Source organism: Mauremys reevesii, linkage group 10 (assembly GCF_016161935.1).
Source record: "Mauremys reevesii isolate NIE-2019 linkage group 10, ASM1616193v1, whole genome shotgun sequence".
Taxonomy (NCBI): domain Eukaryota; kingdom Metazoa; phylum Chordata; order Testudines; family Geoemydidae; genus Mauremys; species Mauremys reevesii.
Window position 1 is genome coordinate 6,033,759 of NC_052632.1, and position 19,416 is coordinate 6,053,174.

Here is a 19,416-nt window from a genome sequence, read left to right on the forward strand (position 1 = left end):
CTATGTCCATGGGTAAGAGTTTGCAAGACTGAGTCCTGTGCATTCAGAAAAGCTTGGTCTAACAAGTGGTTAAAACCAACAGGTGAGGTGACTGGTAGAGACAGGCCCAAGCTGGATTTGGATGGGAACATTTGGGACGATCGGGGCATCTGGATCATGAGCTTTGGTTTAGCCTCTTCTCTCCTTTTAATGAGAAATAGACAAATCTTAAATATAAAGGATATTTTCAAGGTTATGCGGCAAAATATTGACCTACCTGGAAAGTAATTGGAAAAGGCAGATCTCATTATTATTCCTATTCTACCATAAGTGTGCATGGTGGTTGACAGACAAATGAAAGCTGAGGTTCCTGCTCCAAGCAGTTCACACACTAAAGGCCAAATTCAGCTCTCAGTTGGAGTGAATCTGGAGAACGTGTATTGCCAGTGTCAATGGTACAAGCTCCACTGAAATTACACCAATGGAATTGAGATCAAGAATCTGGACCTCATGAAGAGTTACTGAGGGATTTCACAAAACTGGGTGACTGGATGAAAAATGGGCAGATGAAATTCAGTGTTGATAAATGCAAAGTAATGAACATTGGAAAACATAATCCCAACTATACATTCAAAATGGAGGGGTCTAAAAGCTGTTACCACTCAAAAAAGATCTTGGAGTCATTGTGGTTAGTTCTCTGAAAACATCTGCTCATTGTGCAGCGGCAGTCAAAAAAGCAAACAGAATGTTGGGAATCATTAGGAAAGAGAGAGATAAGAAGACAGAAAATATCATAATGCTGCTTTGTAAGTCCATAGTATGCCCACACCTTGAATACTGTGTGTGCGGTTCTGGTCTCCCCATCTCAAAAAAGGTATATGAGAATTGGACAAGTACAGAGAAGGGCAACAGAAATTATTAGGTATATGGAACAGCTTCCATACAAGGAGAGATTAAAAAGACTGGGACTGTTCAGCTTGGAAAAAAGACAACTAAGGGGGGATATGATGGAGGTCTATTAAATCATGAATGGTGTGGAGAAAGTAAATAAGGAAGTGTTATTTACTCCTTCACATAACACAAGAACCAGGGGTCGTCTGATGAAATTAACAGGAGGCAGGATTAAAACAAACATAAGTACTTCACACAACACACAGTCAGCCTGTGGAACTCACTGCCAGGGGATGTTGTGAAGGCCAAACGCATACCAGGGTTCAGAAAAGAATTAGATAAATTCATGGAGAATAATTCCATCTATGGCTGTTAGCTAAAATGGTCAGGGATGCAACTTCATGCTCTGGATGTCCCTAAACCTCTAATTGCCAGAAGCTGAGACTAGGTCATGTTCTGAGGATTTTGAGCCACCAAGCAAGGTTGTTCCTCTCTGCTCTGTTACTACTTTTGTAGGTCAGGGACTCTTCATGTGATACTATTGCATTATATAAGCAGTGTCCCTTCCCATGGTCCCCACCCATTGCTCATTGTAGGCTGGGAATCCCCTTCGTCCCTGCTGCTGCTCTCTTTATACTGGGATAACCCACTCTGCCTCACTAACCCTCAAGTGAGGTGTCTGCCGCTATCTCTGTTCCATACAGGCCGAACTTCTTATCTCCATCCCAGTTGCTATTTGATCGTAATCGGGCTCCTTCTCCTTGCCCAACCCTGCACAATACCAGGGCCGCCCAGAGAATTCCGGGGGCCCGGGGTCTTCTGTGGCGGGGGGTCCCCGCTCAGGGGCGGCTCTAGACCCCAGCGCGCCAAGCAGGCGCGTGGGGCGGCCCTTTCCCTGGGGGGCGTCTTCCTGCGGCTCCGGAGCCCGGGACGAGCGGACCTGCCGCAGGCATGACTGCGGCGGGTGCCGTGGTCCCGCGGTTCCGGTTGACCTGCCGCAGTCATGCCTGCGGGAGGTCCAGCCGAGCCGCGGGACGAGCGCCCCCTCCGCAGTCATGCCTGCGGCAGGTCCACTCGTCCCGGGCTCCGGTCAACCGGAGCCGCGGGAAGACGGGAAACACTCCAGGGGCCCCGGAAAACACTCGTGGGGGCCCCTGCGGGACGCGGGGCCTGGGGCAAATTGCCCCTCTTGCCCCCCCCTCTGGGCGGCCCTGCACAATACACTGCCCGCCATTCATTCTCCATCCCCACTTCTGCAACTACGCTGGCCAAGTAGCTGTGCTCCTCGTGCTGATGCTCTGAACGTTAACTCTTTCTACAGTTATTCTGGACAGTATTAAGGGCTCAATGTCCCCCCCCTTAAGGTAGTGCCCCACATTTGGGGATGCTGTGGAGTTGCACACTCCACCTAAAAGGTGAAGCCTCCTGGAGCACCACCAACCCCAGGGGACATGTGCCCACTTGTAGCTCCATGCATGTAAGCAGATGAGACTCTGGTACACACCAGGAGACGCTGCACTGAGTGAGAAGGTGCCATTTTTACACAGCTACTTTCCACTTCCGCTGCACTGGAACCAGTTCTCCATTGCACTTAGAGCCCCTTTCTGCAACTCTTGCAAAATAAAAGGGTCTTCAAGAGGGAAGAAATAACCCCCAGGAATCCCCCTATGTAAGAGGGCTCCCCCACTGGCTTAGAACTGCCAACGTAGCCCTGTCCTGGAGGATATGCTGGGAGAGGACGGAGGGTGAGGAGGAGGCAGGCTGGGACAGGATGGTGGTTCATAGCAAAGTGTAAGGTTGCTTTACTGTTGCCAGGGGCTCTACCAGCCCCAGAATACAGGAAGCACAAAGGTGGTGCAGAGCCACCTCTGCCCTGCCCCTCCAGCCCTCTTTCCTGTGCTCTGCTCAGGGATGGAGCAGTTGTGAATCAGGGCCAAAGGTTTTTAACTTTGGACTGTCAGTAGTCTGAGGGCAATGGTGACTTATTCAGTGAAAAACAAGGCTGCAGCCACCACCTCTGGCATGAAGAAGGAGCCGTGTGGATACTGTAGGTTGCTGCTGTCGGGGGTGGGGTGAGAGATCATTCTTGTTCTCTGCAGAGACCAAGGACACTTCAAGATGAATGGTTAGGAGAATCCATTAACATCTTATTCACAGGGCTTCTCTAACAACATAGCTTGGTTACTTGGTCGTGAATTTTAGAAGTTATATGGTGCTATTTCTGTAACTGAGTTTGCATTGGCTCTGCTAGACTGTAAGAAATGCCAGACGATGGAGTTAAGAAGAATGTAGGAGCTAGAGTTGGCGTTCTCTTAAACCTGGTTGTTACCTGGGGTGATTTTAAGCAACACCAGCTAGTAAACTCAAATAGGATCCCCTCCCCCGCAAGTAACTTGAGTGGCATGTTCCTATGGAATTTCATGTCAATTTCTTTGAAATTGGCAGCCTGCTGTAAATTGCTACACTTTGAACCAGCTATGCAACCACTTCAGGATAATTGTCTTGTCAGTTTATTAAATCATGTGTAGATTTTAAAGTGAAGTCAACATCTCTGAACCAAAGCTAGTGAAAAAATAACTTTCAAATCCACAGATGAAACATCCCCTAAAATTAACTGTCTTGCAATATAAACTGGTCCATAATCTGAAATTTCTAGTGTTTATATTGGTTTGTTCGGGTGGAGCTTTTTTTTTTTTTTTTTTTTTGCATACATCTCTAAACTAATTGCTTCACTAGTGAGCTTATCAGCAGATTTTTTTTCTCTTCTCCTGAAGGGTAGTTTGTTGTTGCTGATAAGTGGTGTGCTGATTCAGGAAAGCACTCCTATTCAGAGAAACTCTTAAGTAGGAGCTTAACTTTAAGCATGTGCTTAAGTCCCAATGAAATCAAAATGGGGCTCAAGCACATGTTTAAAGCTAAGCCCATGCCTAAGCGTGGCCCCGAATAGGATCCTTAATGAACAGAGGGGAAAGAATATATGCTACGCATTAGTCAAAGCACTCCAATTTACACAAATATTCATTTGTTTTCCATTATATATCATTTTTATGCAGGTGCTTGTGGGATGGATAGACGTCAGAACACATACATAATGGAAAAAAGCTTCAAAGGTATAGTATTGAATGCCTGCAGTAACCCTAGCAAGGAGTTTGACAAGAGGGGTGTGGTAGAAGAGGGGAGATAGGAATCCTGAACACCTGAAAAATGGTTGCCTATGAAAAGAAAGCAACAGAATGATGAGGTACAAAATATACCTGCATGGCTCAGTGGGTGGCCCTCTTGACTCTGAGCCAGAGGAGTCTGACCCTGAGAGTATGGATGCAAGTCTTCATGAGATCATAGGCTTAATACCTAGTGTAATACTTGCAGGGGTGCTGCACTGCCATTGTCATTTGGATGAGTTGGTAAACCAAGGTGTGTCTAGCTAGGTGGAAGTTAAAGGTCCCTCGCACAGTTGAAGACCCTAAGCCTGCGTTCCTACCAAGGCTTTGGGGAACAATTGCTGAATATGTAATGGCTGCTTTGTATGCCTGCTAAGTTACTATAGTCACTCAACGTATTGCATGGTAAAGCTCTTTAGAAGACCTTTCAGTGTGCACAAAACTATTATAAAAACAAATTGCCTTCTGTCTGTGCACTACCCAAAGAGAATGTACACAACAGGCATTTTAATCAATTACTGCAGCATTACATAATTGACCAAACACTGAGCGAGTGCAGCTCGCACCGGTGGAGCACACCGGACTTGCCTGAACGCTGCTCAGACCCGAGCCCAGCTTTCTTTATATGTCAGAAACCCAGGGGCTGCTTTATTGCTAATTGACTTGGGTTATTCAGGTTTTGAAGGCGAGAACCACACACACATAGTGAGCCCTAAGCCCACAGAACCCTTCCTCAGGCAAGACTCCCATTGACTTCCATGAACCTTTGGGCCAGTGAGGACTGCAGGGTTGGTTCAGAAGGTGAAACAAGGGGGACTCAGTATCCCTCTAGAATATGCAGGTTTATGAGGCCAAAATCTCAGCTGGTGTTGACTTCTGTGGAGCCACCTCAGTTTGCACCATCTGAGAATTTGGCCCTGTGTATTGGTTTGGGGAACTAAATATTGGACAGTCTCCTTCAGTAAGATACTTTGCCACCTTACTTGTGCAAGCTGTCCTTACATGAAACCGAATGGGACTGCCTATGTGAGTAAGGGTTGCAGGATCTGGCCCTTTTTAATTAAATTGATGGAAGATGGCCCATGAGTATGAAACATATATATGGCAATGACCAGCCCTGAGAGGTGTATTACTAGCCCTCAGCCAGGCCTAGAGAATGAAAATATTTTTTGTTCATAAAAATAACTAATATAATATGTAAGAAAAGATTGATTTATCCCATTGCCTAAAGTGAGAATAGTTAGTACAACTTCAAAAACTCTCTATACATGATCTGTGAAACTATTGAGAGAAAAAAATATTAGTTTTCCATATGCTTTTCCTTATTCCATTGACTGGTAGTGCTTCCGGTGACTTGACTGATACCCCTTTTCAATAACAGCCCTTTATCTTCCAATGGAAGAAAATCTACTGTACAATAAATTACTCACAGTTTCGTCAAAGAAACTATCAGTACAAAAGTAGATTAAAGTAAATCACTATTTATTTTTACAAAGTGAAAATAGTGATATAAACACACAGTCTGAATTCACACCAGACTGAAGAAGACCTGAAGAAGAGTTGTGTGTAAGGTCAAAAGCTTGTCCCTTTCCCAGCAAAAGTTGGTCCAATAAAAGTTATTACCTCACCCAGCTTGTCTCTATAATTAGGCTTGGCAGAATTCAAATTTTGTTTTATCATTTCAACGGATAATATTGATGTTTATTTTTAAGCTTTTTTCTGGTATTGATTTAATTTTTCACAATTATGGGGGATTAGGCAGTACAGTGACTGTAGACACTGATATTCAAAAAGTTAAAGCTTTAGAACCCTTAAGGCACAAATTGTCAATATCATAGGTCAGAATATACAAAGTAAATATCTTTAAATCAAACTCTAAGTTCTCAAGCAGCATTCATCTTATTTGCCTACCTTCCAATTTTGATGATCATTGATGAAAATATTTTTCCATCAGTTTGTGTGTGTATGGTGAAATCGACATTTACCGATAAAAAATCAAATCCTTCCAAGCCTAGCCATAATATATAGAGAGAGATATACAAATATATGACTACATATGTGAAGATAAAGAAGCACAGCCCCAGTGGGCTATGGAAGGTTTTCCCCACTGTTACATATTTCATTACTTAGTTAGGATTTTAGCCTTTTTCTTCACATGATCAGTTCACTTTGCTTGTTGCTGTTCAATATTCACACCTGCAAGTGGTCCAGTCCACTGAGAATTCGGTTACTTCTCTTGGAAGTAAAGATCTTCATTAGTTGTTTGATCACTATAAACACACACAGCTGATAGTTAAAGGGGTGTGTCACTGACTGCAATAAGCAACGAGACAGGGCTGGATTTTCAAAGGAATTTAGGTGCCTGCAGATGCAGAGAGGCGCCTCATGGGATTTTCAAAAGGGGCTGTGACGGGATTTCAAAAGAACATGGGCCTGAGCTGCACTCAGTGGGCAGAGCTCAGTAGGTGTGAGTGGAGTTCTGCCCATTGACCCCAGCGTAAGCGTGTCCGATTTTATTGTTTGAGTGCAGTCACTCTTTGTAGGTTAGCCTCAGTGCCGTACAGCACATAGGGAGCTGTGTCACAGACATCTACCCAGTCATGATGTTTTCCCCAGAACACTTTCAGTAATTTGTATACGGTTCATCTGATTCGTGCATCAGGTATTCAGAGTAACTGGTTTTCTGCAGCGAACAGGCATTTAAATGACAGAAATGTATGCATCCTACTGAGAATGCGGTCTGGGGTGCTGGGCCCCTGGGGGTGCGGTGGGGGTGAAAAAGAGAGAGGGGTAAAGAGAACTCTTGGACTGTAGACAGAACACTGCTATTGCTCTGAATCCAGCAAGTGTTATGTTTTAATAGAAGGCAGAATACGAAACATCCGGTGAGTTCAGCTCTGTGCGGGGGCATGTTCTACTCACAGCACCCAGGCTACTGATCTGTACGTAACTCTCCGAACCCATCTTCTGCCCCTGAGAGCGGCAGCATGTCTGCAGGCCGAGTCACTCAGAAAAGACAGTCCCAGCTCCAGGACAGTTGGAGTCGCACAGAGAAAAGCTTTGGCGTTTATCCCCCTAACCATGCATATAAGTCAGGTTGCTTCGGCGAGGGTTCACCTGAGCTCTGGTGGTGGTGGAAATCCAGATCACTCAATGGGGACAAATTGTGCCAGGCTCCCCTACTGCTGCACATACACAGAGAGGAAACGTAAAGAAACATTGATACAAAATGCTGACACCTGATCCTGCAGACCCTACTCACCCAAGTCTGCCAGCAGTGGGATGACAAACCTGAGTAGGGCTTGGAGAATCAGGCCATTAACCCTTCTATTTCCCAATAAGGAACGTCACATTCTTTTTGTTATTGTTTGCATGACAGCAGCACCTAGAGGCCCCAGACTCAGTCAGGGCCCCATGGTGCTGGCAGCAGTACAGACACACAGGAAGAGATCTCCTTGCCCTGAAGAGCTTACGGTTTACACAGAGGGGCAGAGAGAGGAAGTGGCTTACCCAAGATCACACACAGCTCGGTGGTGGTGCTGGGAATAGAAGTGTCTGGACTCTCAAGGCAGTCCCGCTCCACGAGACCAGGCTTGTCTCCTAGCTTGGCTCTGCCTTTGCCCATGTCAATTGTTTCTGGAGAAAACCTGCTTTGCATTTTAAAATGACTTTTCATTCTCGGCAGATGAGTTCAGAGAGTCACATACAGCTCAGCAGCAGAGAGCAGGTGACAGTAGCAACCATAAAAAGGAGGAAGCTAGCACAATGAGGTGTATGGTGAACACTGCCGCATTCCCGTTCTCCCATCTCATCCCTTTTCTTCTTGTTTTGCTCTGAGTCTGCTTTAAAACAGCTTCCAATGATACGTAACTCAGTAAAGTCTGCAATCATCTCAAACTGTGTTTTGCATGGGTGTGTATTTTGGGTGTGGGTGGATGGAAATTGTCATGGCTTGTCTCATCAGACACTTTCTTCAGGTTCAAGTGCCCAGGGAGTCTCCTGTTTATTATTGGATAAATTCTGCCTTTCGCCCAGCCATTGGTGTTCTTTCCACACCTCTGCTCTTATTGTTGCTCCATCTGGTCCAGCGAAGATCATTCTGATTTTTCAGCAGTAGCCAGACTGGTTTTATTCTTAGTCATTTCTTGTTGCTCGCCAATTTCTTTCAATGTTCAGCATTTACAAGAGTGATTCACACTTTAGAAAGCCACCATCAACCACTCTGGGCTTTGAACATTTCAGTCCGGCAAAACACTTAGCTGATTTGCTCAAACACACAGATTAATATGCCCACCCTTGCCAGTTAAAAGCATGGATGGGATTGTCAATGGACAGACCTAGGCTCTGGTTCCACACTGCAACGTAGCAGAGGCTCCTCTGCAGCAAAACATTCAATCTGCTTCATTTACTAGTTGCAGATTCCACCAACACAAAAGGTTCTCAGCCTCAAAGCCCTGGCCGCTGCCTCTGTGCTGGCTACTTAGAACAGACATGATGTAATCTTCAGTGTAGGACTTGAGTCTCAGTGCTGCCTATGCAGCTTCCTGAGGTGAGAGAGAGAGAGAGCCCTTTCCAATGCTCTTACATTAGGAATGCAGTAAATCTGTCTTTAATACAGGCTCAAAGAGTCCAGCTGTCCTGAGCTATACAAACTGGAGTCATCCTGTCCCCAGTATCTGGTCTGATGCCACCTTCCTGTAGTGGGGAAGCAGGGATGGAAGATGCATCGGGGCAGTGAAGGCCTCAAAAGCTGTATTGCCAACTCCAAGTGCTCAAAAATCATGAGTTGGGCCCCAAAATGATATTGGCTTAGAAATCTGAGAGATTTAAAGAAATAATCAGTGTGTGGTCTTTCGATTCGCCTGCTGGTGTTTGCGCCTTTAGGGGTCACCATTACAAACTTTCCTTTGCAACCGCAGGGGCTAGAGACTTACTATATGTTTTAGATGAAAGCAGAGACTTTCATCCCTGTGGGTGCTCCACATCAGGTGCGCATGCACCTTTCAAGCCCTTGATGGGAGAGTTTTCCACTAGCAGTGCCTGTTCAGCTCGCACATGTGCTCTACACCTCCTCGTGCCAGACACCAAGGTGAAATAGGGTATGTCTGCACTACCCGCCAGATCGGCGGGTAGTGATCCATCTATCAGGGATTGATGTATTGCGTCTCGTCTAGACGCGATACATCGATCCCTGAACGCGCTCCCCGTCGACTCTGGAACTCCACCAGGGCGAGAGGCAGAAGCGGAGTTGACGAGGGAGTGGCGGCCATCAATCCCACGCCACGAGGACGTGAAGTAAGTCAATCTAAGTCAATCTAAGATATGTCGACTTCAGCTACGCTATTCTCGTAGCTGAAGTTGCGTATCTTAGATCGATTTCCCCCCCACACACACACACGGTGTAGACCGGGCCATAGAGATGCACAGGTGAACTGCCCTCCGTTCCGCCTCAACCACCTCGGCCTGAGATGCACGCCTAGCATGCCCGTCTTGACCATACCTCAGCTATTTTGTATTTTTCTTATAGTTGTTTAAAATTAGTTAGTATAGCCAGTGGTTAGTAGTCATTCTAGTTAGTAAGTGTCAGTTGTGAGAGGATAGATTTTTTTTTCTCCCCTCTCTCTCCTTGGGGAGTCTTGTCTTCCTGGCTTAAAATGCTGCCTCTTCTGCCGAGAGGATGTATCCATGAGCGATGGCCGTTCTAAGGGTGTCTGTTGTTTGGGGGAATCCCATGTCTCCCACAAGTGGAATTTCTGTCTAGATAGGGTGACCAGATGTCCCATGTTTATAGGGACAGTCCCATTTTTTGGGACTTTTTCTTATATAGGCACCTATTACCCCCCACCCCCTGTCCCGTTTTTTCACAATTGTTATCTGGTCACCCTATGCCTAGACCACAAGTCTAGGGCAAGAAAGAACAGGGAGACTCAGCTCAGACTGTTCATGATGGAGCACTTACTTTGACCAGTGTCTGAGTCAGGTCAGGAGACACCCCACTCCCCCGGTACATCTGTCATTGGACAGATCCAGCTCCCCTTCCACCTTGGCACAGGCTTCCCCTAGGAAGGGCAGGTCAGTGGAGGCTTCTGAGAAGACTCCCAAAAACAGGAGCACGGACTCTCATCTGAAGGAGCCTGCTCCCAAAAAGCCCAGACCCCCTGTGAAATTGACAGCCTCCAAAGCCTTGAACTCTCGGCCCAGTACCGCTGAGCTGGAGGACTCATCCTCTGTGGACCCAGAAATCCCCAGAGCTCAAGGGAGAGACAGCTCTGATGTGGCTTCAATACCCTCTACCAGGGACAAAGAAGACAAACATAAATGCCCCAGTCCCGTAGCACCAGGCTCAGTCCCACCATTGGCACCTACCCATTTGGCACCGTAGGTACCAAGACTTCACTGGCATCTGCATCGGTATGCCCGCCATTGACCGTACTGTCAGCTTCAGCTATCACATCTTCAGCTACCCTGTTGGTACCGATTTCCTGCTCGGCACCACAGGAGTTTAGATATGCAAGGGACCTGCCATAATGGATGAGCTGGAATCTCTGCTCCTCATGGGTACCTAGTGCCTTTTGGTACTGAGATCTCAGTCTCCACACTGCTACCATTTCCCTGGTACCGTAGGACTCTCCACCCTTTTCAATGGGGGCTTCTCTATTGGACCATGTTGATGAGAATGAAGGGGACTTCATCAGTCTCTTCTATTTCAGTCCAGGGTCCCCCAACATATCCTGTCAGGAACCCATTCTTTGACAGTCACAGGGAAGATTGTGACCATCATTAAGAGTTGTGGAACCAACCCTGCATGCCACCATGAGTCCCATATAGGCCCTCCCATACTTGGGCTGCTTACCGTCAAAAATTCTCCAGACCACTGATACCATCTCAAAGGGAGATTATGATTGTTCAGTCCTCTCCTCTCCAGGATATGTTTAAGGAACAAGAGGCCAGGGCAGATAAAGAAGCCACACCTCAAGCACCTATTTCATCCTGCAGATGAAGTGGTTATGCCTCCACCACCTTCCATGGCCAATGATTTTCGGCAGTATCAGGACCTCAGAAAGAGAGTAGCTGACACTCTTCACTTCCACTTGAAGACATCAGGAATTCACAACACAAGCTGTTGGATATCATACAGTCAGCAACACGCACCCGGATGGCGTTACCCATCAACGAGGCACTCCTGGATCCAGCTAAAATTATGTGCAAACGTATAAAAGAGCAGATAAAAAAGTATTACATTCCCACTTGAGGACACTGATTTCTTGTTCACCCAGCCTCCACCTAACTCCCTAATCATGGATGCGGTAAGTGTTCAGTGCAGGCAACACTTCTCCAGGTCTGCTCCACATGACAAGAACCAAAAGAGACTGGATCATTGAGGTACAGCAACCTGTTCTCTGCTCCATTTATCTATGAAGACGGCCTTTTTAGTAGCCATCACATCAGCCCATAGAGTTGGGGAGATTGGTGCCTTGATGGCAGATTTCCCCCCTTTAAAGTATTCTTCAAGGATCAGGTTTCTACATGCCCACATCCTAAATTCTTACCTAAGGCTCTCTCGGAGTTCCACCTTAACCAGTATATTCATCTACTACTATTTTTCCCACAGTCATGTAATTATCTGCAGGAGTTCTCTTTTCACACCCTGGATGTTTGAAGTGTGCTGGCCTTCTGCTTGGATAGGACCAAGCAATTTCAAAGGTCACCCAGGTTGTTAATCTCCTTAATGGATAGATCCCAGGGATCCACAATTTCTGGTCAGAGACTATCAAGATAAATATCTGGATGCTGAGAGAGACAAGGTGGGTGAGGTAATATCTTTTCTTGGAACAACTTCTGTTGGGGGGAGAGACAAGCTTTCCAGCTTACACAGAGCTCTTTCTCAGGATCTGAAGATACTACCTCACCTAGGTTGTCTCTCTAATATCCTGGGACTAACACGGCTGCAACAGCACTGCATACAACATCTGAATGTATTGTCATTGGTTATGAGACCACAGACATTCATCCTCCTCAAAGGGTAACAGCACCTTCTGCCAGGTCACAGTTAACATCCACAGCATTGCTTAAGAACGTACCCGTGTCTGAGATATGTAATACTGCTACTTGGGCTTTAGTTACATACGTTTTCAAAGCACTGCAGTTTAATCGTTGCCTGCAGCTCTGGGTACTGCAGTATTATCTTCAGTTCTGGACTCTGTTCCAAAGCTCCCTCCTCCCTCCAGGGAAACTGTTCGGAAGTCCCCTGAAGTGGAGCACCCACAGGGACACTATTCAAAGAAGAAAAGGAGGTTACACCCTCTGTGCAGTGATTGCAGTTCTTTGAGATGTGTGTCGCTATGGGAGCTGCAGTACCCAGGCATAGAAGGAGGCATTGGGTGCATGGGGCACTGCTAGTGGAAAAATCTCTGATCAAGGTCTTGAGAGGCACCTGTGCTCCTGACGTGGAGGGGCCTTGGACGGGGGGGGAACACATCTCGAAAAACCGCAGTTCCTGCACAAAGTGAGTAACCTCCTCTTCTCATGTAATGACATGACTCCAGGAGTTGAGACTTTAAGAACACCAAATACTGCAAGACTCATAATAAACTCCTGAGAGCTGGCAACAGTGCAAAAGGTCTGTATTACCCATCGCAGGAGCTTCTTTATTTTCTTTACGCCAGAACGCATCACCACAAGCATCACACTATCGTGCTGACACGCACAAATCAGCTGCCGTTACATTGCATTTATGGAAACCAATGGAGATGTGCCAGGTCAGGGGGAAAGCACCTTATTAGATATATACTATTTGCATCTTCCCTAGTTTTGATTACACAAGGGAGATTGTATTTTTGCCCTGCTTGAAACATTATACATTCATGTTTATGATTTTATAAAGCATTTTATAAATCATGTTTATGATATTCATGATTATACATTCTAAGTCTTGTCATTATTATGCCCTAGGATACTCAAGAAGTGTATAGCAAAATGGCATGAAGGCTGATCTGTGGAAGGGACTAGAGTATTCTGATGTTAGTAGAAAAAATGAAATCTCATTCTGTGGCATGGTCCTCACAGTGTCCGGGGAACTTGGGCTCAGGGGGTTAAAATATGAAGAGCAGACATTCCTTTGATTTCTATTTGCGTCCCATTTAATATATTTATTGAACATAAATGCAAAATATAGACGTGCTGGTTGTGATCCCATAGTTAAGGTTGAGTTTTGCACTTAACTCAAGGATTCAGCCACTTTGTATAAAAAATACAGCATACCTAGAGTTGGTCAGAATTTCTTTGTCAAAACAGTTTTCCATTGGTTCAACAAAACTGAAATCTTTCATGCAATCGTATCAGTTTTGACAACATTTCATTTAGGAAAAAAAATGAACATTTTAGGAATGAAAAGTTTTGATTTTTCATTTCTAAATTATTTTAGTTTTGACATTTACTTTATTGTATAAATATAAAAATTAAATAAAAGGGTTGAAACATTCCGATGTATCATGAAACATTAAACATTACAAATGTATCAAAAAGAAACATTTGGATTAATTTGAAATGAACATTTTTTTCAGAATTTCATTTCCCAAAAATGTTGAAATTTTGGCATTTTGTTCTGCATCTGGGTGATTTTATTTTTTAAATCTTCATTTTTTTTGTGTGTGATAGGAAATTATTTTTACCAGCTCTTAGCAACACCCTCTCCCAAAAAGCCCCCCATACTGATTCTTTGAGCACAGAATGAATTTTCCACAAATTATAAGTAAATCGGTAAATTGATTTGAGTTAAACTTAATTTTAAAATGGGTCTTGTAACAAATGTAGCACCTCGTGTCAGACATTTTTTTTCTTCCAAATCATCTTAATAACAAACTAACACAGACTCCTCCAGCCCTTTTAGAGTTAAAACTCATTGAGCTCCAGTGCATATCGTAGCCAATAATGGCTCCCAAGTGCAACATGTTTCCAGGTACCTGCCGTGCGCTATAAATTACATCCTGTTCAGAGCGAGGGGTTGAGTCTCTTTGTTTAGGCACATAATTCCCATTAATGTCAGCAGGAATCATCCCTTTGGGATACTGCTTCTCCATGCCCACTGCTAAAGGCATTTGGCCAGAGAATGGTCCAAATGAATCTATGTGGTCTGAGTGACACTTCTCCGATACTTTATGGCATAAATCCATTGATTTCACTAGTTACTTCTGATTTATACGGCTCTGAGGCCCTGCTTGCACTTTAGTTATGGTTCTCGTAGCAGTTCTTTGTAAACCCTCATTTGGGAGATAAAAATATCTGAGCCAGATTGAATCACGTTCACTGTAGGGTGGGAATTTGGCCTGAGTCAGATCCGATGTGCACGTTTGCAAATAAGAAACAGCACAGATAGTTCAGCTTGCTCCAGGCAGAACAGAAATAAATGTTTTTTAAAAGTTGTAGATGAAATTGTTCTGCCAGTATCTACTTTTCAAGAGTTTAATCCCCAAACCTGTGCAGATCGGGTCTGTTCTGGGCCTCCAGGCAGCTCTAGCTGGTGGACTCTTGGGCTGTTTGAAATCTGCTGGTTAGCTTTTCAGCTTGCTTTGACCTTTATGATGTTCTTGGTGGTCCTTAAGGCTACAGGGCCCTATTGATTCCTGCTTTTCGTCCCCTGGGTACACCCATTCATCACCATGAATAGGGCGAGGGAAGTAGGTTTGCTACATTCTCACTTTACTTGATTAAACAGTTTCTGTTTCCATAGAATTTATGGCCCATTTTTATTAAGGTCTGTCCATCAATTCCTCGTGAAGGGTAATTTGTCAAATGAACAGGCTTTGCTGTGAATATTTACTAGCCACCAGAGGATGCCTTTTGCTGACCGCTAGCTGGGGCTTCCTTTTGCTAGACTGGAATAAAAGTAATGTTCCTGATACTGCAGTCCTAGTCAGGGCCTGTCTCTCTAAAGTGCTGAGCGCTCCCTCGCCAAGGTGAACCCAGTGGGAGCCAAGAGCACTTAGCATCTTACCAGATCAGGCCCCTCAATCCTCACTCAGACAGAATTCCCACTGAAGTCAATGAGAGTTTTGCCCTGGTAAGGGCTGCAGAGTTGGGCCCAATGCATATAGCACAGGTCCTTTCATTCTAGGGCTTTCCATTTCTTTGCATGATTCCTGTGTTCTTTGTGGATCGTCCCTCAGCTTTTTAAGCAGGGATACAGCACAGACCTTTATTAACTCAAATACAGTGTGAAAGGGACAAAACCAAAGTAGCTGGAGCATGGAAGTCTTTGATCTTTTGGGGCCTGATCCATTGCCCATTGAAGGGAGTGGAAAGCTCCTGCTGGTTTCAATAGATGCTGAACCAGGCTCTTAAAGTCAGAGGGCCAAATTCCTTTCCCATTCACACCACTGTAAATCTGGAGTAACTTTTGTAATCAGTGGGGTAACACCACACTTACATTGATGTAACAGAGCAGAGTTGATTTGTTTTATATCCTTCCAAACCTGTAGTTTTGTAACAGTAGGAGAGCCCTAATTTGATTGTTGTAAGCACTGCACTGGTACCCTGGTTCCTGCAGTGCTCTCATCCCTTCTGTACGCGCCTTGTGGGTCTGGTCTGTGGAGCTAAGCTCTCCACGTCTCTCCTCGCTGATCTGCTAGCCTGCTCCTTCTCCCCAAACTCCCCCGCTGGTCTCGCCCCACTTGACTTCTCACCAAAGGTTTAAGAGCCGAGTGTTACGATGAAGGTCGCTTGTTGCCAAGATTCCAGCGCTTATGCAAAATGCACTCTAGCAGGTTTACTTGGACACTGTGAAGGGTTGCAAATAACTAAAAAATTAGCTGCGGTTGTCAAAAGAAGTAACATGCGTTTTGTGATGCAGGATTCTGGAATTGTTTTTGCCCTGCTGTTAGCTTTCTTGCTACACAGATGGATGCTGTAAATCCTTACTCACGCGAGTAATTAATAAGTGCCAGTGGGATGGTTGTAAGAGCAAAGGTTTGCAGGATCAGGCTGTGGGGGCTTGCAAAGTTTGGAAATGCACTGTGGGCCTCCTGGGTCATTAGCATGAGTTAATACGCTTCTGCTCAACTCCTCCTGTGAGATTCACAGTGTAGCTGGCATAGAGATGCCGTTAATTTTTGATGGGTGGTTTTTGTTCTGTCTCAGACCTTCATTGAAATGGAAAAGACAAAATATTTCCCAAGCAGATGCTGCTTAGAGAGGGTTCCAGAATTTTGTTGTCAATCTGAGATCTCCTTCTGGAGCTGAAGCCAAGCATCAGAATAGAAATGGGAAAGTACAGACAGCCTGAATGCCCCGCCCTTGCCCCAGACTCCCATGTGGAGAGGATTCTATATGTTGAGTTGCCTTTTCCAAAGGGAGGGCATAACTCTGGTCCAAAGAGCTGTGTGGGAGGAGCAGGCAGCCAGGGTGGAGGGGAAGGCACACTGGCTCAGATCCTTAAAGGTATTCAGGAACTGAACTCGAACTGATTTCAGTGGAAGTTAGGTGCCTAAACACCTTTGAAGATCTTGGCCCCTGTCCATGGAACCATGCTGTCAGGAAGGGGTGGGGAGATGTAGCAGGGCCCTGGGACATTGCACGCACACACGCGCACACACACACACACACAGGTGTCCCCACCAGCAGGGAGGATCACGCACTGAATCAGCGAGCAAACTTTCCCACAAGGATTTGTACCAAGACTGTGTCTGTGAAGAGAGGAGATTGAGTTTGCTCCTTGCTGACCTCAGCTGAGGAGCTGATCCTGCAAGATACCGGGTGTCCTCATCCCCTTCGGTAGGAGTCAAGAGCTTTCAGCACCTCCCAGGATCAGCCAACACTTTTTGGTTCGTGTATTATCCCAAGCCATCATTATTCCACAGCCAGGGGCTGTACTAGACTTTACATACACACCAACTCCTGGTACAGCATCCCCAAAGCTTATGTGGAGATGGTTACACAACAGATTAACGGGAACATATGATACTGGGTCAGACCCCAAAGGTCCATCTAGCCCAGTACCCTGTCTTCTGACAGTGGCCAGTGCCAGGTGCTTCAGAGGGAATGAACAGAACAGGGAATCATCAAGTGACAAAGTATCTCGTAGTAGTGGAAACAAATAGCAGCAGAGAAATATTTTTAAAGGGGAAGAGATGTCTTTGTTGTCTGTTTATTTCTTAACCTGAATTTCTCTTTTTGTCTCCCATACTAGACAGCGGGGGCAACTGGGAATTCAGATATTTTGCAAGTCCCACCATTGCACCGGGCGTGTTTCATAGATACCAGGATCTGCCTTTGTACTGTAAACCAGCACAAGAAAATGCCTCATCTTTCATTGCATCGCTCTAGTTCTAAATTAATGGCAATGCACAGCAGCAGGACTGCACACAGCAGCAATGGCACGTCATTGAAAGTCAATGTTAAGACTTATTTATTCTTTCTTTTTTATTCTTTTTAAATAGCACGACTGGCACTACTGTTTGTAGAAGGCTGAAATTCTCAGGCCAGTTTCAGGACTGGGTAGTTCTTGGCGGCTTCCTTGTCTCGTGCCAACCTTTCTCTCCTCTTATAATTTTGCCTGTGTTACAGTCTGACGTATTTATTTCGTATTGGGGGAAGGGAACGATCAGTGTTTACAGCATCAAAAAACCCCAAGAGACATAAGATGAGCTTCATCCCACTGCAGAGCCTGAAGAATTTCTCTGAGAGCAGGGGTCTCCCTTACAGAATTGTTATCATCAGAAAGGAACATGAAGAAGAAATCTAATCCTTCCAGTGTCGGATAGCCCCTGAAATTACATCTCACAGAGACCCACTAAGCACTTTGATTGAAGCAGTTCTAGGGCTGCTGGAAAAAATAATTTTCAAATATACGGCATTTGATATTGACTGCAGCTCGGGACGCTAACCCTGTAGCTTTTCTAGCATACCAAGTACCAACAGAAAGGACTACTTTCAAAGCTGGCTCAGAGCAAACCTGTGCATGCTTCCCTGGGTCAGTGCATGTGAAGAAGGGATGACATTAGCACTTAGGTCCTCGAGGGTTGTGGAGGGCTGGGGAAAGTTGCCATCTGAAATTAAATGATGTTGCCAAATAGTGTAATGAAGGGCGGTTAGACCCTTTTACAGGAATGGCCTTGGTACCAAGTGGGGTTTTCCTACTAAATGTTGAGGAGATGGATTGTGGATGAGTTTGGATAAAGGGATGATTTCTAAATGTCATGCTCTGGATGTGCCCAAAGCATAAGTGTTGGATTTTTGTACTAGATGCCTCAATGATTAAAGTTCTTCCCCCTCTCTGCAGAGGTTCAGTTGTAGCCATTCACATCTATCTGGCATTTCTAAGAAATCTACTCTGTTCTTGTCTTGCAGAGTATATGAAAGAATCTGTGTGTAGTTCAAGCACCTGCTCTCTGAACAGCAGCGAAAACCCATATGCCACCATTAAGGATCCACCCATCTTGACATGTAAACACTCGGAGAGCAGTTATGTGGAAATGAAATCACCCATTCACAGAGATTCGCCCTATTCAGAAATGCCAACCTCATCAACGACTAATAAAAATATATATGAAGTTGGTAAGTGTCCTAGATAACCAAGGAAGCTCAGTAGTTCAACAGAAGCAAACATTAGTTTTAGCAGTATTCTCTCTTGAGTTTTACATTAGGGGCAGTCGTCATTAGGATTTGGCAGAATCAAGAGACAACTGTGCTTTATAGGATAGGGACTGTGTTGATTTTTCCTATCTAGGGTCCCAAGTTTGGGATCAAAGAGGAATACAACCCTTCTGTGAGCTTGCTTGTTTTTAAACTGTTTTGAGTTTCAAAGCCCAATTGCAAGATTAAAAAAGAAATGGCAGATCGTTTGAAAGCGTTCTTTGCAGTGCCCTTGGAACTAAGTCCGGAGTAGCAGAAAGTGTTTGGAAAGGATTTGCCTTTATGCATGTGTTAACATGAGCATGTAAAGCTCTGACGATCAGAACTAGCAGCCTGCTAGCCATTGTAACCCATTTTTCATTGTATCTTCAGAGCCCACTGTCAGTGTGGTCCAAGAAGCCCGTGGTCGTAGTGCTAATTACAACCAGAATCCATATGACCTGCCTAGGAACAGCCACATTCCTAGTCATTATGACCTTCTCCCTGTAAGACACAGCCCTACCCATGGGGCACCTTGGGACAAGCAGTCTTAAAGGGATACACTTCGCTGTCGCAATGCTGCGAACATTCTCTCTGACTCAAGGAAAGAAACGAAGACAATCCTTTCTGGTTTTGCAATACGCTGACATGACTTGAAATAGTATTACACAAGGAACCTAACCTAACAGAACATTTGTTTGGGCCAACTTGCTGCTGCATGATATGGAAAAAGATGTTTTTATACAGATCACAGAAAAATAAAGAACCATCATCTCCA

The 19,416-nt window shown here is 45.1% G+C and overlaps 1 protein-coding gene across 6 annotated transcripts in view; it reads left to right on the forward strand.

Moving 5' to 3' along the window:
• Nucleotides 1-19,416, forward strand: part of MEGF11 (multiple EGF like domains 11) — a 293,791-nt gene extending 274,375 nt beyond the window's left edge. For 4 of the 6 annotated variants that reach the window (XM_039492980.1, XM_039492981.1, XM_039492982.1 and 1 more), the window contains 4 exons: nt 3,924-3,980; nt 17,219-17,401; nt 18,375-18,581; nt 19,032-19,416. In XM_039492980.1, the coding sequence (XP_039348914.1) occupies nt 3,924-3,980; nt 17,219-17,401; nt 18,375-18,581; nt 19,032-19,192 (608 nt within the window). In that variant the 3' untranslated portion in view covers nt 19,193-19,416. The remainder of the gene's footprint in view (nt 1-3,923; nt 3,981-17,218; nt 17,402-18,374; nt 18,582-19,031) is intronic. The other 2 variants (XM_039492983.1, XM_039492984.1) reach the window with 1 other exon arrangement.